Source organism: Pezoporus wallicus, unplaced genomic scaffold (genome assembly GCF_028554395.1).
Source record: "Pezoporus wallicus isolate ANWC-B61680 ecotype Strahan unplaced genomic scaffold, APGP_CSIRO_Pwel_v1 contig_5542, whole genome shotgun sequence".
Lineage (NCBI taxonomy): Eukaryota > Metazoa > Chordata > Aves > Psittaciformes > Psittacidae > Pezoporus > Pezoporus wallicus.
Window position 1 is genome coordinate 464,594 of NW_026640165.1, and position 26,482 is coordinate 491,075.

General features: G+C 38.8%; 1 protein-coding gene across 2 annotated transcripts in view; it reads right to left on the reverse strand.

Annotated features, from left to right (window-relative positions):
- The window catches only part of RELN (reelin), a 283,813-nt gene that overhangs the window by 199,203 nt on the left and 58,128 nt on the right, over positions 1-26,482 (reverse strand). For both annotated transcript variants that reach the window (XM_057417876.1, XM_057417875.1), the window contains exon 3: positions 5,905-6,040. In XM_057417876.1, coding sequence (XP_057273859.1) covers positions 5,905-6,040 — 136 coding nt within the window. The remainder of the gene's footprint in view (positions 1-5,904; positions 6,041-26,482) is intronic.

Genomic DNA, 26,482 nt, shown 5'->3' on the forward strand with positions numbered 1-26,482 from the left:
CACAGGAAAACCTAGTGGAAGCAAACTGCTAGAGTATGTGTAATATTTTTACAGTCTAGTCATGCTTTTAAAATTAAGCCACCTTGAGAAGACAGGAAGAAAGAGCACCTCTTTGAATGAAACAAAGATTTATGTTGCTGCTGAAATAAAGTATGCTCTGAAAAATAACCCTGAGGTTAAATTTCAAAGAAAGAGAAACAAAGTTCAAGAGAGAATTTTAAACACAACTACTGATAACTGAACTGTGGATTGAGAATTGATGATCTCAAGCACAAAAATAATGGGTACATTGCTCAGAAAGGGAAGACAGTAAAATCTAATCTTTGCTTCTAGAACTGTCAAATGAACATTTGCTAGAAGGGAAGTAATTCTCTCTGTGATTGTTTTATTATTTAGATAGTATCAGTAGAAAATGACTGAATTTCATTTTATTTCATGCAGGAGGTGCCAGAGTCCTATATGGAACCATGCCAAAATCTTAACAGAGTAGCCAAAGGCTGTATTGCGCTGCCTTCTGCTACCATACATTACATTATATATTATATTTGTACCATACAAAGTAAAGAAACCATCCTAATATTGTATCACCTTACATTTCTATTCTGGCGTTACACAATGTTGGTGAAAGCAGCATTTTATGCTTTTTGCTCATTTTTTGAATTAAGTTCAACTAACTTATCAATAGAATTTTCATGTGCTTTTATATTTAATAGATGTTCACATACCCATTCTTTCTGGCTTTGTTGGTTCTGCTTTTCTTGTGCCTACACAGCATGAGGACCTTAAAATAGCAAATAGTCAGTTGTCTGTAAGGTTGGAGAAAATGTTAAAAATTGAACATTCCTCTCATTAAAGTGAGCTTTTAGTAGGAGTATCAGATGTCTAAGAGGATATGAGACAACAGGCTCTCCCTCTGACAAGAAAAGAAAAAAACCTGCAAGATTTTATGAACTTCACAAAGTTGCCCTTTTTATTCATATCTTTTAGCATATTTTAACTGTTCAGCAGCCCACTCATTGCAAATTCTTGACATAGACAAATCTACTGAATGTTGAGGGTGGTGGAGATGAAAAATTAATGTGCATGATTTTGCACGAAGTACTTAATGTTTAGACAGCTGAGTCTGTCTGGGTGGGATTCAGATTCAGATTTAATAAAGCTTAAAATAGGTGCCTTTACAAAGGTCTACATGAGAGCTAGGTAGTTAGTGATCCATTTTGGCCAGTGGAGACTTAGGGTTTGATGCACATACCTAAATATATCTAAAATAATTTAGCACATCCTAAGGAAACTAGTAGAGCTACAGAAACCCTCCAGACCTGCAGGTACCTCTCTCTAGATGCAGAACTGAATGTCAGGCCCTAGATACCCATCAAACCAGACTGCACCCTGGTAACTCTCAAGGGAGTTACAGGAACACAGCTCAGAGATAAATACCTACCTGGAGATACCTACATATACTATCTCCAGTTGAAAACAGCTAAAAACCCTTTAGATGAGTGGAAAATAAGGTGCAACGAGCTTCCATACTCCCTTGTGTTTTTCTTGCTTTGCGGTGAACACTTTTGAATGCTCACCATCATGTTACGCTCTGTGCTACAATCTTCTGCTAACAGAGTTTCTGAAAACACAGAATTCCTCACTGGTCATCTCCATTTGCTTTACCACCACAAAAAATAGGCGAAGCTCAGACAAAACTCATAGACAAGCTATATCTAATTCTGCACAGTCAGTTGAGTCTATGCTGCTTGAGGTCATACTTAGAGGAGCCACGATGATTCCATGCACGGTGTTTGCATTTCACTGGAAAATTAACAAACTCATAAGATGAAGGAGGTAATCTGGGCACGACATCAAAATAGGGACGTGAAAGCAGAACCAAGATCTGAATCAAATATTGGCTCGTGATTTTCAAAATGTTACACATAATGCTGATTGACAGTACAACAATGCCTCTGCCCAGGGAAGTGGAAAACCAAGCAAAGGAGTAATTTTTCTTCATAGTTCCACTAAACTGGCATAGCAAAAAGGAACAATTACTGATGAATTTTTTTTTTTTTTTCCACAAGGCAAAATCAGGCAAGTTATAAGCAATATGGAAAAATAAGATGACTGTAACACTGGGCTAACATCAGAACCACCCTAACTGTAAACAAGGCTTGTATCTTATTTAGTGCCTTTACAACCCTTTGATTCTGCACCAATAAAATATCAGAAATATCCTGCTTTACCCTTATGTTGCAATAAAGAGTAGGAAGAGAATGGTAGAATTTAACTGAAGCAGGGAGGTTCACGGGAACCCAAAGTCAAGTCTGTGCACTGACACGCTTTTCAACTGACTGCAAACCAGCTGCTATTCATAGCAATAACTAGGATGCAACAAACAAAAATGTATTTCATTGTACAATTCCTTTTCTTTATAAGAAAGGAAGGATAAAAACTTATATGACTATATGATGAAGAGTTGAGTGATTATATATAAATACAAGGGACTTAAAGGACCTTAGTCCTGATAATTGCTATTTTCAGTTTCCTTCCCATTTTTAATGTCTGTGTGTATTATCATTGTGTATAAACAGAATTGTGTATCTGATTTTGAAGATAACCCCCTATATTTCTTTCAAATGAATGAAAAAAAAAACCAACCCCAACCAACCCCCAAGCAAACACTAAACAGTGTTTTAAATGACAGTTTAGTTAAGTGGTTTACCGGGGGAATGTGATTACTTCAGACAATATAGCCTTTTCCCACCCTGGCTAGAGGACAAATATAGCAACCCATGTAATCTTCTTGGATGTTTATTCAAGATTTCTATAATTATTGTCATAGGTTTCCTATAAATGCTTTAAATAGATAACCAAGTCTCTCAATCACAGTCTTTATGTTCGGTAGTGTTTGTACAATATGGTATTTCAAGTTCATACATTTACACTATTGTCAGTTCCTGAAACAGGCTTAAACACATGGGCATGAAAAGACCAGTTCTGGAACAGGGCACTTCAGATTTCCCAGAAAGGAGTTCTATCATTAGGTGATTGCGGGAAAAGGCATACTCTTAGTAAAAAAACACATCTCCTTTCTTGAAAGTTTCTTCCAAGTTTCTTTCAACAGGACAGCTGTCTGCCTCAGCATTCACTCCCAAGCTTTTTTCAGGAGCTGTGCTGGGAACTCTTTGCTTCTGCTTCAGAAGTGACATGCCTGTGCCCTGCCTCAGCAACCACATCTCTTCTACTTCTGTCTTTTCAGGGGGACACCATCACAAACTATTCCCATTCCCTTTTACCCATTTGCACCATAAGCTGTACTAATTATACGTCAAATAATATAGGATTGTGCTGTTTAGTACTTTCAAAGTCTTCTAAATGCACAGAATTTTAAAATCAGTTGTGATGGGTCACCTCTCTTACGTGGGTCATTAGGCACTTCCTACAGACTAGGGAAGACAGCATTACAGAAGTCCAGTTAATAGAGGGTGTAGTGGATATACGTATAGACACAACCTATACAATAGGGCACAATAAAGCACCTATTCAATGACTAACAAAAATGTCTATGTAAGAAAAATACTTATTTTCTGAAGTAAATTCGATGGAAGTCATTCTATTTTCTACAGTAGCTGGAACTTCTGCAATAAACCATTCTGATGGTCAAAACACAACATGTTTTTGCAATTTAGGTCAGCTTTATCACTTTTACAAACTAGTAGGTTAAGCCTTCTATAAAACAACAGGCTTAACAACCTAAGATGTAACCCAGCGTGCCACTATTATCCCCCCCGACAGGCTGAGCTTTAACTAGGTTAGCATGAGCTTAGAGCACAAATTACAAACAGTGAAACCTAGGCTGAAGGATTATGAAGATAGTGTTTTACAAATTTGCAGACAATCAGGGAAATAACTTGTTAGTGTAAAAGAGGGCCTAACATTTTTTGGTGGCAAAGAACATTTACAGATCCTAGCAACTTGCTTAGGAGCCCCTGATGCTCAATACCTGTATAAAAAAGTCCTAAGTTACTGCTAAGAAAACTGTTCTGCAATTAATGATTAATTTCAGCTTTTATTTTTCTCAGCTTATCCAGCAGTATCTGTGGTGAACAACTACTACAGGATTACACTGAGATGTACACCCGCAGATTTCTGTATTTCCTCTAGAAGCATATTTTATAAAATACTTCTAAATATTTATTTATTAGCCATAATAAGGTATTTTGTCAAAAAAAATACAAACCAACAAAAAAAAAAAAGAGAAAATAAGCAACAGTTTGCACATGATTGGTGTAAAAAAAACAGCCATTGCCTGACTTTGCTAAAGGGGAGGATGGGCTGCCACCATCACTGCCCAAATCTAGTTTCTTATGGGTTCAGTCTTTTTCAGGACTGAGCTCTAGAAAAGCACAGCAAAAAACATGGATGAAGTGAAAGAGAATTTTGCCTATGACATCTATAGGGTCATGGCTTCCCTCTGTCATGTCTATCCTCCCGGTCGATGTCAGAGCAGGTCAATAGTATGTGCAGTTAAAAAGCAACCATGCACTGGCCTCTGGGAGATTTGCCTGGTGACCCTCATTCAGTTCCTCCCAAGAAATGTTCAGGGAGAGGTATCAACACTGCAAAAATCACACACCAAAGCTAGTGCTAATTAATAACCTTATTACCCATCCCCAGAGAGGTCAAAGACTAATGAGCTGAACTGAATCACAGATGTATTGGCAACAAACAACATAGGAAACTATTCCCTATATTGCACTGTTGTTATAGTCTATAAATTGAGGTAACTTTTGTAAATATTCTCAATTTATATGAAACTAAACTTCAATTAAAATTATTTTAATTTATATTAAATTTAAACTAGACTGGTAGTTAGTCTCAAGTGTCAAAAAATCTTGTTTAAGATACTTATTTGGAACAGAGGAGCAAACAGAGACAAAAAAGGTAAAGCCAAACTGTCTGGAAATCAGAGAACTGGGTAAAGGAGTCAGAATAACACCATACCAAAAAAAAATAGCTTGATTTACTGCAACTTGTGATTTAGTAAGCAGGGGAAAAAACAGCTCAGGCAAGAAAGTGTAGGCAGCTGGGGAAAAATTGAGGAGGAGGAGGATTAGAGGTAAAACGTATTCCTCCTCCTTTCATTTCCTTCAGCTGATGATCATGTTTACCCAAAAGTCCTTCAGCCCAGTGTGATCCTGGGTTGAGCCTTCAGAGAAGCTAAGCCTTCCCACTCTTGTCTGAATTTGATCTACAGGACACCAAACTGATATAACTGCATCATTTTGCGCATTCTCAGACAGCTATCACCCATAGAGCATCCTTATTCCATGGGGTGAGGCAGTCTGTAAAACCCCTGAGACTGATGGACCCTGAGAGCTGCTGTGTGCCCGTACTCCCCAGTGTGAGATTAGATGTCTCAGCCCTGTTAGTTTCATGGGTATCAAGGGAAGACAGATTTGGTGTCTGCACCCAGATTGCTATTATACATATGTGTACCTCCATGCTACAAATTACAGTCAAGAATAAATTCATATCTCTGCTACATATGTTCTGCACACAGCAGAATGGCTAAGGACTTTACAACACCACCATTTCTGAAGAGGTGCATTATGGCTTATACAAACAGGGAATTACAGATTGGATTTCCAAAACTGTTCAGTGCTGACATAACTCTGTTTCCACTGAAATCAATGATGAACCTTCCATAAACTTGCCAAGATAGGCAAGCATTCACTGCCTGAGAAAATATGCCTTTAATTTCAATTAAATGGGAATTAGCAGTTGTAGTAATATTTGTATTTGTATAGATGTATTTGTCAGCAGTACAAAACCATGGTCCTAATGCAAGCAGGTTAGACCATTTCATTAGCTCCAAAGTGATTATCTACTCATAGGCTTTCTGTGTATACGTACATGAAGTTGACACAGCCTGTCCCCGCAGGTGGAGCAATCCAAACAAAACTGAGGTTTGTAGTCGGGAGATGGCTCACGTGCGACGCAACCACACTGCACATGAACTGGTTTCCAAACTGGTGGTCAGACATAATTCCTACAAGACAGACACAGGGGAAATAAACAGTAACACGTTTTAATGGCTCATTGCAAGGTGCTAACAGACCGAGAAATACATCTGCCATGTGTTTCATCATGGCAACACATCGTGGAGTGAAACATCATGGAGTGAAATATCATGGAGCGAAACATCATGGAGCAAAACATCATGGAGCGAAAAAAAACCAAGACTATGTCACTGGGTAATTAGAATTAATGCCAGTGAAAACACTGGAGCTGGCCTTTGCTTGAGCCAAGGCTGCTTTTGTATTTATTACGAGGCTCCATGTATTTATTATTGTTATTCTTCATGAGACCAACACCAGAGGAATTATTTACATTTTCAAAGGAAGAGCTGGATTGCAGGTGCTGTAAATCAATATTATTCTATTACCTGATTTACACCCATTAAGATATAAAAGACAATAAATCTTGAAGGGAAATATACTATGTTTTAATATTTAATCTTTTAGAGAAAGGTGTATTCTTTTAGTAGACAGACACAGGTATCTGGAAAAAAACACAAACAGCATTTGAGCTTTGGTTCATGAACTCTTCTAATCTGAAATAAAAGCAGCAACCTTCAGTAGTTTTACCAGTATACATTCCTTTGATTTTTTGAATCAGCCTCTAATACATGGATGAATGTAAATGTCATCTATTTATGCCTCCTTCAGGAATTCACTGCAGTTCATCATTAGACAAAAGAACTGTATTTTTAGACAAAACACACCAATATCAGACAGTAACCTTCTCCCCCTCAGAGCCCTTCTGTGGTTTTCTACAAATAAACACAAACCATTGTTTGTTTAACACCCTTTAGCTAAAAGTAAGGCAATCTCAAGTGGATTACTACACCTTTAATCCTAGTACATTCAACAGTAAATGTTGAAATATTCTCTTGAATGCACTTATCAGAAGGAAATGCCTTGTTCCAGGTTCAGAAAATACTGATGGGGGCTGAAACACTGTTTATAGGATCAAGAGGAAAAACAAATGGTAGTAGGTACCTCCATGTTCAACAAGGTCACTGTTAGCTATTAGGTGATTGTGTCTCAGAAAGTTTATAGTGGCTGGTATTTCTTATATTTACTTGTTGCAATTCAAACAACAACATAGAAATAAAACCCTTTACAACTATTTTTGATGGTAATTCTGTAATGCAAAGCCAGAAATGTCTCTTAACCCCTGACAGATCCAGAGGTGGAAGGAGTCTGCAAGTGAGATTTCCACCAAGAAGGTGGACAAATCCTTCTTAATGCAAACACGTTGCTCCACATGATGCCTCTTCAGGGACTGCCATGGCAGCAGCATGTTGTTCCAGGGAGGGGGCGTCTCACAAGCAAACCATTCACTATATTATAGATCAGAAGCAACCTCTGAAATCCCGTTCAGGTACTGATGAGAAACACGGACTATAGCTCAGTGTTATATGTTATTTATCCTGAGGACTGTTAAATTCAAAACCGCCTTCAATTTTGGGGGGTAAGAAAGTACATCACAGTGAGTTTAAGGAACCTACCCCAGGAACACGAAGAGGCAGCGGATGATGGCAGTGATACCGTATCTTTTACAAGTGACCACAACCTTCTCACTCAGGCTTTTTCAGTTAGTTCCCCACTGAAGTATATGTATGAGGTTTTCCATAATTTGCACAGTTACACCTTTCAGCTCAAATCCCCAAGCAATGCTAACGCCCATTGGGTCAGAACGGTCACAAAGAAAGCTCAGGCTCCCCAGGCAGGAGCTTCTTTTCTGGGGATCAGTAGAGGGAAATACAGGGAGGTAGTACTTTCCTGACTCTTGTTTATTGCAAGACAATAGATGCAGATGAGGTCTGGCCACCTCTTGCCATACTGTGCTGCCATTTTAAGTACAGTATTATTTACATTCCTTGGCTGATTGGGAGGGGTTGCATTAACATGCTCAAAGAAACTCACTTGACTGGAGCCAAAGTCACTGCCCCAGTCTCACTGTTGAAATCTATCCAGTGGTGCCTTGCTGAGATAGATGTATCCAATAATATGTCCAGAGAGGTCACTTGCTGGGTAAGTGGTATTTAGGCAATTAGACTTTGCTGAGGGTGAAAGGTGGCAAGCCTGATTCTTTCTCAAAGTTGTGGGTCTTCTCCCTATCTCTTTGAAGTTTGTGCTCAAGCCAGTGACTTCAGTGGTGTGGGCTGTGGTCTCTGGGAATGATGTGGAGCACCAGCTCTCATCTATCATCATTTCTGGCTGCATAGTGGGAAACAGAGTGAGCCACAGGCTTTATCAGGTTAATTAAATAACAGATGCTGTAGGGGCAAAACAGGAACAACCCTTCAGTTTGAAGAAATCCCCCTTTCTCTAGAGCCAGCCAAATGCAAGAGAAGACAAAGACTGCCTTACCACCTCCCCCAGCCAGGGAACAGGCACATCAGCTTGGGAAATGTGACCGCTTCCCTCCTTGGCAGCAACTTGCGAGTTAATGAATTCCCTAGGTTTCAGGCAGTAGACTGCAAAAATGTGTCTTATACATCAAACACATACAACATCTGTGGGGAATTTCTTTTTCCTTTGATTTACAGTTTAAAAAAAGAACAATTTTGCAGTGACTAGAATAAATCCTAAACAATGAAAAAAACAACTCATTCAAATTTCTGCAGAAAAAAGTCAATGAATTGCACAGCGAATATTCGAAGTCCAGTTTTATAATTCCACCACCATTTTTTCTTTATATTTTACTAAAAATTTATTTTGATAATTTTTACAGCTTTCCTCATCTGCTGGACCTTTACTGGGTTCATCAACATCATTTTGGAGTTCAGAACCTTCAGGACATTTCACATTAATTAAGTACTGACATTTCAGTGAGTGAGAGAGTGATATCAAAAAAAACATTTTTGATGCTTAAACCCCAAGTTTGCTACTGAAAAGGTGAACATGAAAAAATAGCAAAAATGCCAAAAATGGAGCAATGCAATCAATACGAAGAACTCACTAAATTAAGGAAGAATGTAAATTACATTCTAAAGAATGTAATTCTAAAGAATGTAATTTCCCTTCTTGCTTCCAGTCTTTTGCAGTACCCAAGCAAGTTGCTCCCCAAACTGAATGTTTACCCCATAACAAATCAAACGATAAATATGAATCAGCATTCTGCTGCAAAAAAAAAACAAAAACGACATTAATACAAGACACTGTATTATATCTGATTATATCACAGCTCTCAGAACAAAACTGTACCCTGCATGAACCTCAGACAGCTTCAAATACAGAGCATGCCTTCTTTAAGGTGCTCGGCTCCAGTCAACACTGTTTTACAAACGTTCCCGCTCATGTCTGTTGACCAGTGCAATCATGTGTGTTCAAGTCTAGTGTTCACTAAAATAATAATCTTAAGGTAAAGTTTTAAGATTTGTCTTTCTAAAACTATAAGCACTTCTGCAAATAATCAGGTGTTTCCATGTGAGTTACTGAATACTGAAATGTTCAAAGGTTTGTGACAGCTACACATCCACAGCTCTAAAACATGCTACATGCAAAAATGCCCTGAGCATCTCTCTGAACTCCTATTCTCCTTGTTTTTTACAGTGTGCAGTCAGCACACTGATGCGTTTCAGACATTTGCACTTTCTAGATTCTCCATCCCTTAAAATTTCTGAAGCTTTTGCAGTCTCGGTATAATCATATAAATCCCAGACATGCTTTGTACCTGTCAACAACACTGCTGGGAGAGACACTAGACATGGTCCGTCCCTCTTGAGATTTAACTCAGCAAGTGCTATTATTGGGTAAACCTTTTTGAATGTGCTTAGCTCTATTCAGCACTATCATTACTGAATCAAAGAACGTTTATGTGAAGAGATTTCAAGAGATAGATTAAATACAATAAATTCAGAAATCCAGGGATAGAGAAAAAATATTGCATGAAAAATACTTGGTAAAGTCAGATGACAAATACATAGCTTTGATCTTTACATGTTAATGATAATCAGAATCACTGCAAGGAAATATTCTGCCTCTTTTTTAAGGTGGCATACAGGAAGATGAACAAGATGTAAAGATGCTGGTTCAAGTGGTCCATAAATGTCTAAGCACAAGTGCAGTTCCAGAGCTCCTCGCTACTATCACCTTGTTGTATAGCTTCTCCAAAAGGGAGAGCTATAGAAGATAGGAACTATTCTCCCAACTGTGCCCCCAGAAGCCAAAAGATTATCTTTTCTAATGGTAGAGCTTGGAAATCATCTAATGTGGCAGATAAATATAATAAGATTCACATCATTTTCTGCTTTCTAAGTCTGAGAAATGTGGACCTGTAATACTCCTGACTTGCAACATGACAAATCCTTACATATCCTCCTTAGGAAACAGTTTCCTATATCAGAACTTCATACAAAAAGCTCTGCGTGTCAAGATCCTTGGTAAAGCATTTATTGAGGCTGTCTTAATAAACTTTGCAACACTGAACCAGGTGTTAGGTAGTCTACCACTTCCCGTTTATTATATGAAAAGAGTATAATATTAAGGGAGAGGGTTAATGTTAAATACAGGTGTAAAATGAATGACAGCATCTTTGTTTTGCTGCCTCTAAACTGATTATCTGTTATATGTTTCCATTTTCAAAGTTATGCAGGAGTAACAGCAAAATGCCAAACATAAAATATTGATGAAATACCAAGAAAACAAAGCTGTAAGCAACCAAATCAGTCTAGGATCTTTGGGAGAGTAATCATTCCTGATTAGTAGATATTACATTTAAGTAAGAAACAGACACCTTCAAGTTAGATTTTCCATTATGTAAAAATGAAGTACCTAGTCCTAGAAATAGTTTTTTCCTATAGGAAACAGAGCTGGAGACCTCTGTTTGCTACACAGGCTGTAGCATCTCAAAGGGTGATCCACAAACGCACAAGCTAAGCATTAGTTTTGCTTAGTGTCACAAAGCAGGGAGTGATGTAATCTGAACTGTGCCAGAATACACCTCCCATGCTGAATCCCACGCTAAAGTGGCCAAAGCAGAATCTGCAGCTTGCTTCTCCCATGCAGTACCAGGGATTTGATCTGAGAGGGCAAACCTTCTTTTTTTTCCAAAATGGAAAGATGCTGGTAGTTACATTTTTTATAATGATCTATCATTTAAAGCAATCACTTTGGGAGAGAGCTTATGCCCATAGTCTCTTCTTCCCAGAAGCACATGGTCTGTATGAAGTTGAAAATTAACTGTATACAGAGGTCCCCCCACTCTCCTGTTGCATATAAGACCGCACTATACAGATGCAAGTGTGCTGGGACAAGTGACACAGCTTGGTGGCTAGTAGCAAGGAGCCTGACTTTTTTAGTGAAGTCCCATTGGACAAGTCTCCAGGACCACTGCAGAAACAGGGCTCTCCTGCAAGTGAAGAGAAAATCATGTGCCTCTCTACAACACTTGAGTGAGCAACAGAGGCTGCGGCACAGTTGGGCAGGTAGATGGCAAGACCTGAATTCACAGAAATCCAAGTGCAGGTCCTAAGGAAGTTTTTAGGCTAAAAGCTATTCAATGAATGAATGTAGACACCAAGTGCATTTTACAGCTGCTGAAGCTGCAGCTTACAGAACACATTTTCAGGGCTGGGCACCCCTTTGTTCTAGGTCTCTTTGGATTTTTAAAGGACCTTTTTGATCCTGGCTGAACACCTCTCTGCTGATGGAAAGTGGTGAATGAATTTCTTTCTTTGCTTTGCTCGTGTGCAGCTTTTGCTTTACCTGTTAAGGTGTCTTTATCTCAACCCATTCTCTTCCCTGCCCCACTGGAGGGAAAGTGAACTATTGGCTGTGTGGGTTTGAGTTGCCAGCTGGGGTTAACCACTACAAAATGAAATACATGTTTTCCCTGAATCCTATAGCGAGTGAAATAATGGTTTATTTTAGTTACTGGAAGAATATTGAAGCAACATCCTAAAACATGATCAACCCTTTTCAGGACTCTGAAATGTAAGTCTTAAAACTCTTTAGAAAACCAGTGGTAGGAAGAAAATCAAATTTCTTTGTGCTAAAAAACAAACAAACAAAAAAAACCCCAAACAAACATGTTTAAGAAAAGCATCAGTAGTCCATGTTAAAAAGGACTGTTAGGAGTAAAGAAATATGTGGAGATGGTAGCTACAATTTATAAAACACGAACACAAATGTATATTTACGAGCTTACGCAGTTTCTACTCAAAGTAGCTACCTGAAGGCAACTGAACTACCACTGCAAGTTCCTTTCAAACTGAGTAAAGGTGCAGAATCTGGCCCTAAGTGAACTGCATCCACCTAGCTAAAATATGCTGTTGCTGATTGATTTTTGGGGGATGAATTCATTCTGCTTCACAGGAAAAACACATCTCTTTTGATAGAACGTAACAGACTGCTAAAGCACTTGGTGGCCTTTGTGATCAATTAAGGGTCAGGATGGTTTGATAAATAATTAAATAGCATGAGGAAAGAAAAGACCAGCAACTGTCAGATACATTCTTCCACTCGGCAATATATCACCTTTATCTTTCTTGAAGTCATGTGTTTGTTTCACTATTATTATTACTGCTTCATTATTAAATAATATATCATCTCAGCATATGCAGTGTTGGGGAATATAACACCCACAGGCTAATAAGAATAGTAGAAAAAGAATGGATAAGTGTACAACAACTTAATAATGTCTCACTAAAATCCATAACTCTTTTTGTGGTCAAGAGATAAATAGAGCCTGAATACCACACTCTGATTCCTGGGGGAAAACTGCTGTGCTGAAGTGACTCAGACCTGGGACAAGAAGTATGGTGTTTATAACCTTTTACTATGCATATAAAATTTAAATGTGTTTTCTTTTTAGTTCTGAAAACAACAAATTAGTCCAGATTCACATTTGAATTACATTCACAATTTGGGATCCAGGTATTCAGCAGATCGGATTAGGGCATTTAGGAGATACAAAGAGCAGTGGTTTATGTTCACATGTCTTTTAACACTTACTGAAGCAAGCACTTCACTAGTAACACTGGTTTGCAGGAAAAAAATGTTCAGATTATGAAAATTTTTTTTATGAAGATTTTTTTTTTTTTTGCTTAATTTTCTTATAATGTTCTACTTTTAACGGATTGTTAATCAAAACTTTGGAGCGGCTTTATGTTAGAAACCACTTAGGGGTATAATTTCATCTCAGGGATTTATGAGTCCCAGTCTCATTACACCTAACAGGAGCTACACATATGGAAATTGTGGTGCACAGGGAGGAGAATATCCCCTTTCATTTGCATAATTCCCCAAGACACTGAATGAGCCCCTTGTGTAATGCGCGATATGTCTGCTTGAGTCAGGGGGATGGGAATGGTGAGACCCTGGCCTGCAGTGTGCTGTGGTTTTAGGGTGGCCATTGTCAGGGTGGATGAGGGGACAATTTACAGCCGAAGTCTAAGTGCTCCATAGAGAGCAACATGGTATTAAGTGCTCCAAGGCAAGTAGATTTAGTAACAGTAAACAGGGACCAGCAGTAATATAAATAGAAAATACTAATAAGTTACTGTGTTGCTGAAATATAGAAGAAAAAAATCTCTTTCAAAGGCTTGAGCCAAAATCTATTTTAAATATTTTACTAACAGCCCCATCATGTTTTATAATAGCAACTTTTCTGTTTTTCTTTATAGAAACCTATTAGGCTGATACCTTCATTCTGTACTAGATATTCATAGGTCTATTTTAGCAATGTATTCCAGTTTACTCTTCTGCAGAAAAGTAGCTGTCCCTGGTTTGCATCCCCCTTTTTTTCCCCCCCCTGTTATTGCATTTGGTTGGTGTTTCATCCATCTGAGCAACTCTTGTACAGCTTCCCCAAAACACCATATTGTTCTGAATCTTTACACTTTGCAAACCTTAATATGGGTCTCAGGAGCCAAACATCAGAGACACCACTTGATAGGTTTTGTACCAATGACAAATGTGACAAAGGACTACCCTGTTATCATGCCAGACATCTGCTCCCGCCAGACTCATTCTGAAGGCCAGCAGTAATCACATCCTTCTCCCTACAGCAGTGACAATTCACCAAGGCAGCACTGGTGTCCCAGGAATTTCCCCAGACTTGCTTTGGTGGAGGTGAAAAGGTGAAATTGCAAGCCAGCAGTTTTAACTGACAAAACCATACTGACCTGCTCACTTGAAGAAAGCCATGAACCAACCAAACCTCTTTGCTTACCAGAGCAAGTAACATCATGCAAAGCATCGCTGTGCAAGACCTAGAAAACTAGACAGCCCAATAAAAATGTAACTGCCCATACTCATCTATAACACACATACATCCTGATTGCAGCTACACAGCATCCTTTCCAAAGCAGTAGCTTCCAAAAAAAATCTTTAATGAACTAATCTTCACCCCAGGCTGTGCTGGGCTGCATGGTTTGCATTCTGACAGCACCCTTCTCCGGCTATACTGATGCTGGTGACACATCCCGATATCCTGTTTGCTCTTCAATAGCCTAGTATGACTAATTGGGATAATGGCTTCATGGCTTTACCTACAAAACCCTAAATCTCTCTTTAATTTATTTTAAATGAACTTAATGGTTTCTGGCAGGAGTCTGCCTTGTAATGCATTTCCTCTATTTTGATCCTTCGCCCGCAGACGTATTTTGCATTTGCCTGCATTGCTGTCACTGCCTCAGTCACTGAAGGACACACTCAGTGCTTGATATCTTCTTTGCACTTGCACTGTCCCTAATTACACTTTATATCTCTGTTATCGACATTATTAGTGAACTCTGATGTTCTAAAATTGCTAGTTTCCTCCAAACCAAATTAAGTCAGTCAAACCAATCAATAAGAATATACGAAACCAGAGGGACTACAATGAAAATCTTTTTCCAGACAGAGTATTTATCATTTACACACACCTCTTTCTGTTTTGGAGTAATGTTATGTGAGTTATTCTGTTCTAGTCCCCAATTCCTTATCTCAGATGATCTGAAAGTCAATTTGAAACCATGCATTATGAACAGATGCCACAGTATGTCCCTCACCAGCGTTGGCTGCAAAATCTCCACAGAACTGGTGACAGGAGGCAGTTTCTAAAGCAGCAGTCTAGAGATGTTCCAGGTGTCCTGATCCCCTCCCCAAGGCTTGGTTTGCAGCAGCCTCAGCAATGCCCACATTCAGGTGAGCTGTGTAAGGCTGAAATGACCTGTGGCATTGGCCAGTACCAGAGCCTCTGGGAGATTCTGGGGGCAGCGGTGTCTCATAAAAGCCTTTCCTATCTGCTCAGGAAAGACTGCATGCAGGAGCTACACATGTAAGTAACGGCAATGACACCAGGGGTGCGCACAGGGGGAAGAGAGGCAGTTTTGATGTTCAGGTACACATAAAGCTGGAGTTTGAAAACCGAGGTGTTTCCCTGCTACACACTTCTCACACTATCTTTCATCACCGAATAAAAAGTATCAGCTGTGATTTGCAGACTTCTGTGGTATTTTTGGCAAAAAAGAAAAATCCCTTTTCTACAAACACCCAAACAGTTGCTGTAATTTATTTTTTTGCGACTTTAACAACAGAAAACTGGAACTTGGTCACTGCGAAGTCTGCCAGTTGTTCCCTTTACCTTGTGAAATGGACAATCGTTTACTTTGCCTCCTGTTCCATCAATAGTCCCACTGTTGGCAACTTCATACTGCATCTCCCTCACTGAGCAGCAACGGATTATAATGTTGAGAGTATTTCACTAAGCAGCTACTAAAGAGCAGCATGCCCAGCAGTCTGAATTTCTGCCCACTAAAAGCAGAATGGTATCATCAAAAAGAAAACTCCTCAGAAAACACGTTACCAGCTAATCAACATGGACAGCAGCAAAACTTTCAGGAAACAAAAGCTAAATACAAAACTAAAATAAGCAAGAATAATCACAGCCAACAAGCCCAGAGGGAGAGCAAATTATTTTGCTCATTCATTTCCATATTACTACTTTTAACTCTAGCAAGAAAAATATCACTCATGAGAAAAAATCTGGTGCATTGCCCCCCAGCCATATGGTATATATTAAGACATACATACCACAGACAGAAAATTGTAACACCGCACTTTTATTTCTATCTGACAACACATACTGTCAGCTGAGAGTCACAAGCAGAGAACAAAGTAATTTTTCATTTCATTCCTTTGCCTGAAATTTACTCCTTCTAGACAAAACATTACCAATCCCAAATACGCAAGAGCACTTCCAGATCAGATATAAGAAAGGCAAATAAAAGCAAGCTAACAAGAACAGCAACCCCCTTGTAAACTATCAGTCAACATGAACAGTATTTCGGGGGGAAAAGACTGCTGCTACTGAAGCCTTTGTCCTCCAAAGAGCACCTTATGACTAAATATTAAAGGCTAATCTTCTGCATCCCATTTCACAGGATCTTAAAATATTGTCCTGGGAGTGCTGTAATGAAGCTGCTGCTGAGTCAGTGCAGCAGCAGGGCTGAGCTGTATCCCCAGGACCAATGCATGCCACTCCATGGACCTGGGCAAGCTGCAGCTCTTTCTCTGGTTCCCATCCTATGCATTTATGGGAATAAAAAATTAAAATATAAAACAACATTTACATCTGAAACCTAATCAATGTTCATGTGATAGCAGCTAATGCCACAATGTGTGCGAAAACTATGCCTGCTCAGAAATAGTGTGCTAGGGTCCTCCAGTACACTGACCCACAGCTTTGCTGGAAAGGAGAAACCTTTATCCAGAGCTATGGCAGTATGAGTACAAACCCCATCAAATGATCACCTGTAAGAGGTCTGAGTTGCATTTCAGGATCTGGGGCAGAAGTGGGAAAAACCATTTGGGCTGTGAAAAGCAGGGGGTGAGTGGGAGCAGAGCACCCTTAGTGCTCGTGCTGCAGTACTTAGAACTAGATGATAATCTTAAAACTTGCTTAATTCAGTTCCTTGAATGAGCACTTCTTAGCTGAAAGCCTGCCTTTCTGAGCAAACAACCTCCACTGTAACTGTAGTGCAATAAATGTTCCAAGATTTTGCTGCAGTTTTAAAAAGGGTTTAAAGAATACAGTAAGTCACGGTAACACCCAAGAGACTTACTCTAGGGAGCATCAGTCCTATTAACATATAAAAAGAAGGCTAAAAATATGAAGATCAAAACATGGCTTTGCTTTTTGACCTGCTAATCTGCCATTAACAAGAAAAATATCTCAAACAGCTGCATTCCTACAGTGAATTTCTCCTCTTCGTTACTGTTTTGCAATCTGATGAAATCAATAGGAAAGTGTGTCACAAAGGAAGAAATCTGACTTTTCATCTCTAAGACTCAACTACATGTGCTCTTCTTTAAGGCAGATTAACCCTTCAGAAAATGAGCAGGTTTCCTAATTTGCATTCATCTCAGCCTTGCCATGTATGTTAATTGATTTTTTTTCCCACTAGGACTCCCAGATACTTTGAAGTTGTAACTTTGCTGTCTCACACTATAACATCAACTCTTAGAAATACCAGCCCTTCTTCACATGTTCGTGTTCTCTGTTCTGATACTGATGCTTTTCTTGGAAGGCATCTATTAATTTATGAATGGAGTTAGTGCTTCTGAATCTTGTTCCCCCCGTTGATAGAAAAGCTAGTATACAAGAGGATAATTCTGATAAATAATGTACTTGCAAAATCCAAGTAGATTAGGGAGTTTCCAACTCACTACAAATAGAGCCCAAGTATGCCAGACAGCTTGATCTGGGAAAAAAGGGGGAGTCTAAAGCTGGCTAACAGAGTATTATTTAGTGCAATGTCCAAATCATCACTGAGGAAGGAGACTGTATTGCATAAACTGCTTCTTGGGTGGACTGAAGCCGACCTTCCACACAAGTTAATCCAAAAGGCGACAGAGCCAATCTGGAGTGAGGCTGAATAGAGTACCATAGTGGCCTCCTGGGGAAGTTGCTCTGTGCCTAAAAGTGAGCAAAGACATGGAGGAGTGGGGAATGCCCCTGTGTCCTGCTTCCCCCAGAAGTATTCATGGTAGAACATTTGTAATCACTAATTGTGGCTGTAATGAATGACGATATTTTCCATACTTATAATACTGCCTAGTCTTTATTTTGCAGTTTATCTCAAGGAATCACCATATTTCACTTTGAAATAATTTGCATAATCCATTTCCCATCTATTTTGCATGCAGGATGTCCTAGCAATATGTCTAAAACTCAAGGGCTGCTGATACTCTTCATACAGATGTATATGGATTTTTTTTTTTTTTTAGCGATATGCAGGTTATTGTTACTTATACAGCCCTATGCAGTGAAGTATGGAGTACAGATAGCTCTTCGGAAATTACATCTAGGCTTAAAATAGCCATATTTTGATAACCATAGAGAAATAATAACAATGGAAAGACCAAACCCATGCATCTTTCAACTTTTCAATACTTCTTTTTTCCTTGTCCCTTCTTAAATCATACATTCAAGAGATTTTTATTTTTTTTATAGCAAATAAAAGAAATAAAGCATTTTATCACAGGCAAATACACAGACCATCACACCTAAGCCCAGATCTGTCCAACCCACATTGACAACTTATACCACTTGAACTATCTTACTATTAATTTTGGCTATGCTGAAGTCACTTCTCTGAATAATTAGACTCATGTGGCCATCTCCAAATCAGCTTTCAGCTGCTTAAATCAGCTACTTTTAAGAATATATATAAAGTTGTAAAACTTTAGTAAAAAATTAAGTAAATACTTGAGCCTATATATAGAGAGAGTAAATATATAAGTAACAAGTAAATACTTGAGCCTACATATAAATATTTGCCCCTGATAACTCCCACAGGTATGGTCCAGACCACTTGAACCTCTACTTCAGATGCTTAATGTCCTATCACTGTTTGCCACTGAGTAGAGCCTGGCTCCATCCTCCTCACATCGTAAACAATTACACGCCTTTTATAAACAACATGGAGAGATAGGCGCCTGTGATGGGCTCCAGAGAAGGCTACCTATAACTTGCGTCCTATTCAGTTGCACAAAAATTTCAAGAATTGCCTGATAATAATAATTATGGAGCACATAAAACATATAAACATATCTAGAAATTAATATATGCAACAAAAAGATTGTGATTCCCTTCAGATTGCCCTACAATAAAATTACCTCCAAGAAAATAACAGAAATAAATGTTTTTCTTGCTAGCAGGCACCTTTATTTTTGCATTGCAAAACAAATTCCCAGCATTCACTGCAGATGTGACATTCAGAGATTTTAGATCTTTTTATAACTAATTTCACTCACTCTGTGCAAACGGCAGTTTTCAGAGACGTGTAACGTGGATGGATTGTTTTAGGAGAATTATACCATTAGGGATATCTACCTTAGTAAATTTAATTTACTTCTGGAGTAGGAAAAAAGTAAGAGTTACTCAAAGATTATCTTAAGAAGAACATTAAGGACAGCAAAAAAAAAAAAGCTGAAGTGAAGAGAGGTTGTGATAAATCTCTGAGTAGTGGTGGGTGAAGCAGGTTGGTTTTGGTGCTCTCTCTGGGGTGCTTTGAAATTATGAAGGTAACAAAAGATGCTATATTAATATAGGAAAGTTGAAACTAATCCTCAAGATAAATGCCCAATGAAAGAAACAAATATTTGCTGTTGAAGTGGAACATTATAATATGATGTGTCATTCATAAAAATGAATGAATGGCTATATTTAAGGCTGAGCCTGAAATGCCTCAGACAATCTGGACAATAAAGTAGTAATTAAATAACTACATCTTTACAAGAATAGTTGTATATATAACTATATAATATACATATCAGTATAGGTCTTCTTACAGGGAAAATGAATAAGCTAGTACAGTATAAGATATCTTTATCCTGTTAGAATTGGATCTCTGCTAGAGAATGTAACAGTTTGATCACAGCTTCCTTCCCAGAGCTCCTGTTGTTACACCAGAACAATTTTTTTGTTCATGAAACACATCTTACAATCCAGGATATAATAGCAAATTTTATTTTAGAGTTTCTGAGACTTATGTCCAGATGAGATTTCCTGAAGGAAAGCCTTTCTTTGGTCTGATGATCTAAGCAGGAATAGCAGTACTTTTGCTTTGAGACTCATTTTTTCCCACGAAGCTTTACTGAACTATGATGTGGTTATGTGGCTCTTCCTTATAACTACTCAAAGAAAGAACATCCCCTTCTTCACTCCTTCCTGAAGGACCAACAACAGATTGTGTTACATCAAATGAAAAAATGGAGCTATGCCACATACTGCAGCACATTCCAGGAAGGTTGACTGCGAATTGAAGTCTGACTCACCCACAAACTTTCATGCATTTTGTACAAACCATTAGTTCTAACTTCCCCAAACCCAACATCTGACTTCTTGGATTAATTTTTCACAAGAAAGAAGCAGCTACTCTTTCCTTTGAGCACCTGTGTCTCTGTTAGTTCCTTTGTCCTCATGCCTACTTCTTCATTCCCATTGCTTCAGCAAACTTACTTCCTCTCAACCTCTTCACCATTCCGTTACTCATACTCTCTTCCACGTCTTCCTACCTGCTTCCATGCTCTGTATACCTCAAATATTTCCTCAAGTAGCTCTCAAATGACAATCCTCGCTAGAGAACCACAGAACAGAGCTATCTTCACCTATCTTCCTGAAGAAATGGACCCAAGAAAATATCAAGCAGCTAATTCCAAAGCAAACTACCAGGACTCATGAAATCCAGCATAGGTTGGACAGGGGTTTCTCTATCACTGATCTCAGAACACTGTGCTCACAAAATCCAAGAGCTGCTGTACATACTTGTCAAGTCCTCAAGCAACTTCTGGAACTAAAATGATCCACAAAGAAGGAAAAATGTCCTTTCATTGCAATGCGCCATCATCAAAAGAGCACTCTTTCCTACACTGTGCAGCCATTTGGATGAAAATGAAGTCTGCAGACTTCCAGTTTGGTTCACAACAATTGCTGATTCCCTTTGTTTCATTCCCATTATTTGAAGGGCCTTGATGTTTTCAATGTCATCTAAACATAACTGGCCTATGCTGTAATTAAACTTTGATCAAATTTTTAATGGGATCTCAGAGGAAAACAGTATTTGACTAACTTGTATTATTCTGCATGTATTAATCAAGTGAATTCTTCTTGAACTGCCTGAATTTCACATAATAACTGCTCTTCTCCATTGTTAATTAGCAGAGCAGAAAAATGATAGAATCTGTTTTCATTGGAATAATACTTTTGTATCCAGAATATTCTGAAACTTTTGTCAACTCTGATTCACTTAGTTTCAGAATTTTTAGCCATTACTAAGGCACATAAAAATGCAGTATCCATATATTAAAAAATAGTCCCAAACAATAACAAACCATATACTTATGGCACATTAACAGCTTGAATTGCTAAGGCCAGATGTCCCTTATAAATCACCATTAAAGAGCATTTCCATGAACATTGATGTTAGCATTTTAATCAGTAACTGGGAAGCAGATCTGAAATCCCTCTAACTGCAACCCTTTCTGAATGATGTCAAAGTTGGCCAAGTCAAAACAAATCCTGAGTCAGATTAGTCATATGGAATCTGGTAAATAGAGTCTGCCTTAAAACCAGCACAAAACAAAACAGAACCCCCACAAACATGCAGGGACAATGAAGCTTTCAATGGCAAGGACCTGCAGGAGGAAGAGACTTCCCCCAAAGCCTAGGTGCCCTTGCAGAACCATGTCACCACTCTGCAGACCAAAGAGGAAAGACCCATTACATCAGGAGAAACACTGGAGCCAAGGCAGCCCAATCTGTTTCCCATATAACAACTAGTACAACTGAGAAGAGGTGACGGGTAATAGTAGTAGGCAACTCTGAGATACGGAGGCATCCATTTGCCAACCAGCTGAAACATAAGGAGCTCTGCCTGGGGATGTATAAGAAGTCGAGTGAGAGCTTACAGGGCAGGATTAAAGGGAGGGCAGGGACAGGTGACATAACTGCGGGGCTCACAGGAAGGTGCACAGAAGTCACACTGACCAGAAAAGGGGAAACATAAGCCCCCATTTTTAAAAAGGTAAAAAAGGAAGACCCAGGAAACTACAGGACAGTCAGACACATCGCAGTGCCTGGCAAGATCATGGAGCAGATTCTCGCAGAACTGTGCTGAAACACACGGAGCTGATTGGTGCCAGCCAATAAGGCCAGTGCAAACCTCATGAAGTTCAATAAGGCCAAGTGCAAGGGGGTCAGGGCAATCCCAAGCACAAACACAGGCTGGGCAGAGACTGGATTGAGAGCAGCCCTGAAGAGAAGGACTTGGGGATGTTGGTTGATGATCAGCTCAACATGACGCAGCAGTGTGGGCTCGCAGCCCAGAAAGCCAACCTTATGTTGGGCTGCATCAAAAGGACAATGGCCAGCACACTGAGGGATTCTACCCCTCTACTCAGTTCTTGTGAGACCCACCTGGAGTACTGTGTTCAGCTCTGAGGTCCTCAACATAAGAAGGAGGATGGAGAGAGTCCAGAGAAGGGACACAAAGATAATCAGAGACCTGGAGCACCTTTCCTATGAACACAGACTGAGAGTTGGTATTGTTCAGCCAGAAGAAAAGGCAGCTGTACGGAGACCTTAGAGCAGCCTTCCAGTACCTAAAATGGGCCTACAGCAAATCTGGATAGGGACTTTTTACACAGGCAGGTAGGGATAGGACAAGGGGGAACAGCTTTAAACTGAAAGAGGGTAGATTTAGATTAGGCATTGGGAAGAAGTTCGTTACCTTAAGGGTGGTGAGGCACTGGAAGAGGTTGCCCAGAGAAGCTTCACATACACTATCCTTGCAAGTTATGAAGCTCAAAGCTTGAAAGACCAGGTTGGATGGGGCTTTGAGCAACCTGGTCTAATGGAAGGCATTCCTACCCATGGCAGGCGACTTGGAACTAGATTATCCTTAAGGTCTCTTTCAATGCAAACAATTCTATGAGTCTCTTCCAAATCATTCTATGATTCTATGAATTGAGGCTACAAGAATACATATTGCTGGAGTCCATAGTTTTAGAAGAAAGCTGAAAATTGCTGCAATCTGGAGGAAGGCTGATCTGCCTTACACCTGCTTAGATATAAAGATGCTTCCTTATACTAAAAAAAATAAAATAAAAAAAAAATTAATGTTCAATCTCTATAAGTTACAATTTCTTTCTTGAAGTTGAGAAGTGATCTATTTCAGTAGGAAGTCTCCTAACAAAAAGAAAATATCTCCTAATAAAGGACTTTCAGACAGCCCATAAAAGACACAGCAAGAACCACCTCCTGGAAGCTCAAATGTGACACATTAAAATTAGAAATTAGGCACCTTTTTAAACAGAGTATGATTAAAAACAAGGAAAAAAGTATACAAAGTAGATTCTTTGCCTCTTGTAGAAAGTGTACGGTCACACACTTTAGATAATAACAGGAATACTTTTAGCTATAAGCTAGAAATGACTGAGGAGGAGAAAGCTCAATACACATCAGTGAATCACAGACTGACAATGAGCTACCGATGTGAAAAAAGGCAAACACTGCCCTAGAATGTATCAGCTCAATTATTTCTAGTAACAATGGGGGGAGTATAAGTACGGTACTGGTAAAGCATTGCGAAGACATCAATTATTGTGCGTAATTATGAACGCTTGTGTTCAAAAAAGATTAACTTAGGCTGGAACAGCTGCAGGGAAGGACTACTAGGATGATGATAAGAATGTAAAATATGTCATAAAAGGAAACAGAAAAAGCTTGTCTTGTTTAGAGGGAGGATGACTACTATCGCTAAATGTCACAGGGTTGTAAAGGAGCTGTTTAAGCCAAAGGACAATCATGGTATGAGAACAAAGGGTGGAAACTGGACTTGAATAAATTTACTGTAATTTAGACCCTTTTTAATCACTAGGCAAATGAAGCACTGAAACAGTTTCACAATAGAAATTGGGGAGATAAATGACTATAACCAGCTTTAAAACCCACAGACGTTCAAGCTACACCATCGTCATGGCTCCTGCAGCACTGGGTAGCAGAGGCAAACTGAAAGGTCCCCTCCTGGGGACAGCTCACTAGCACTGCAGGGGTCAAATGTCAAAATGGGCCAATCATCCCCAAACTGCAGGGACTGCTGAAACAAACATTAAGCTTATACTGTGAACGAGCTCTGAAGTTAATACCTTACTTTCTTTTTCTGAAAGAAAATTATATCTTCTTAGAGGCAGCATATTTTCCAGGATCCCTGCAAAATATTTTTTTTAGAAATCTGTACTAATCATTCATTTATTTTTTTCAAAACAAAGCTGAAATTACACTGAAAATACCATAATTAAATGGATTCATACCAAGCTTCACACACAAGTAAATGGCATTTAGACCAGTCTGCCAAAAATAAGAATTACTTGGATATCAAACAAATATTCACCATTTCTCTTGTACTTCACGTAAGAAGCACTGCTTCAACCACAAAAAGACAGGTTACTATTTATTAACAGTAGTTCAACTTAATGTTGCCTGACTCGATTACATAAATGCTGCTGTAGGTACCTTTCTTGTTGCATATGAAATGGTGAAGCAGTGCTTTACTTTAATAGCAGTCTAGCTGTAGTAAGATTATGTATCTTCCTCCCAGAGACCCCAGCTTTTTAAAAAGGTCATTTCATTACATTGGCTTCCTGAAACACTTCAGATTTATTATTTGTCCTCAGGGCATAAAAAATACAAAATCTGCTTGTGAAGACTCTAAGCTTTTTTCCTTTGATTAGAATAACTTTTAAACTACTTATAGCTATCAGTTTAAACTACTTATACCTATCAGTTCTTGTTTCCTTAAAATTGGCTGCTCCAATTAGATTGATGGTTTCTCACTTTCTTATTCTGAAAACTGTAGAACTAAGAAAAAATACCTCAAGAAACAAACTGCAAACAAAATGGATGAGGATTTAATGTTAAAATGCAAGTTCCTCTGTGTTTAGTATTACCAAATTTTTGTGAAACAAGGTATTTTGTTCATGCGGCATGTGGAACTTGTAAAACTATGCTTACAGTTACTTCCCCTGGAAATATCTACTTCACTGTATCCCATTTTTATCAGTTCCAGTGTTCATGCTTTTTCACTGGTGCTACTTGCCTTCAAGATGGTTTGTGACAAACAAAGTAGAGGGAATACTGTATATTTTCATTTATTAGTAAAATGAGATTTTGTTTTATTGAAAAAGATAATGAAAATAAAGATTAAGTAGGAGCTTTTGTTATTTGTGTCAGGCTGCGATTCATGGAAGTGAGCACAACTTGAAAGAGTCTTTAACAAGTTTTCATTTATGAGTAGGATTTTTTAAATAACTGGCATTGTTTTTTAGAGCAATTTATATTTCATTTCATTGCTTTATAAAGGAATATCTAGGATAAGCATAGAAGGCTTTAAATAATGCATACAAGAAGATTATAATAGATAGGACTCAAGAACCTGGACCCTCTCATAACTGGTCAGCAGATGCTTCTGTTGGAAATTGCAAATGAATTCAGTTCAAAATTAAATGCTTTCCGAGTCATTCACTAGAGACTGGAATTCAGCCTTTAAATACACATGGGAAACCATCAAATGTGAGTCAATAAAACAAGACATAAAAAGCCACTTGTTCTGGTGAGACTCTTCTACACCGGCTTTTGAGAAAGCACTTCAGAGGGTTTGCAATAGAACAAATTCCACAGCCAGCATAAAACTGGATTGTGTTAACAGCAACCTTTCCTCCTTTTTCTTACCCTGTGCCAGCAATGTGACATTAAACAGAATTTCACTTAAATAAGTTCACTGATTAAAAAACTGTTGCTTCTTGCAATTTTTAAACTATGCTTAAAGGAAACTGTAGCTCCTCTTCAGCTATTCCCAAGGCTGAACCGTGAAGTGCTTTGTTACTAGACAATACCCTCCGTTACCAGACAACACTCTTCATTACCAGACAATACCATGAGTCTCTGAAGGAGAAAAGCCAGAATGGGACTCGGCTGCAGACGGAAACAATGTAGACCTGCCTGCAGGTGAGTGACAGGTCTTGTCTCCTCAAAGATGTTGAAGGTCTGATGAGCAAAGGGCATGGATCACATGTCCACCTTAGGACACTAATTCCTAACATGTCACCAGATCTATCAACTACACAGTTATGTCTAATGACATCCAAGATGCTTGAGGCATCCGGAAGATACAAGACCTGATAAGGTTCCCTGTTGTTCTCTGGCAGGTGCTGGAGGCTGGGTGGTGGCACAGGGAAGCTTGACTTGCTAAGGATTCCACAAAATTGCCCACCCAGGAAGTCTAACAATTAATAATATGGCTGATGCCATATTGTAATAGTGTATATCCTTGCAGCACTTGTACTCCCCATACGATCTACAGATTCTCATTGTTCTGCCAAATAGAGAAGAAAATTGATCCATGACTTTTTGCTACTCACCTTGGTTTCTCCTA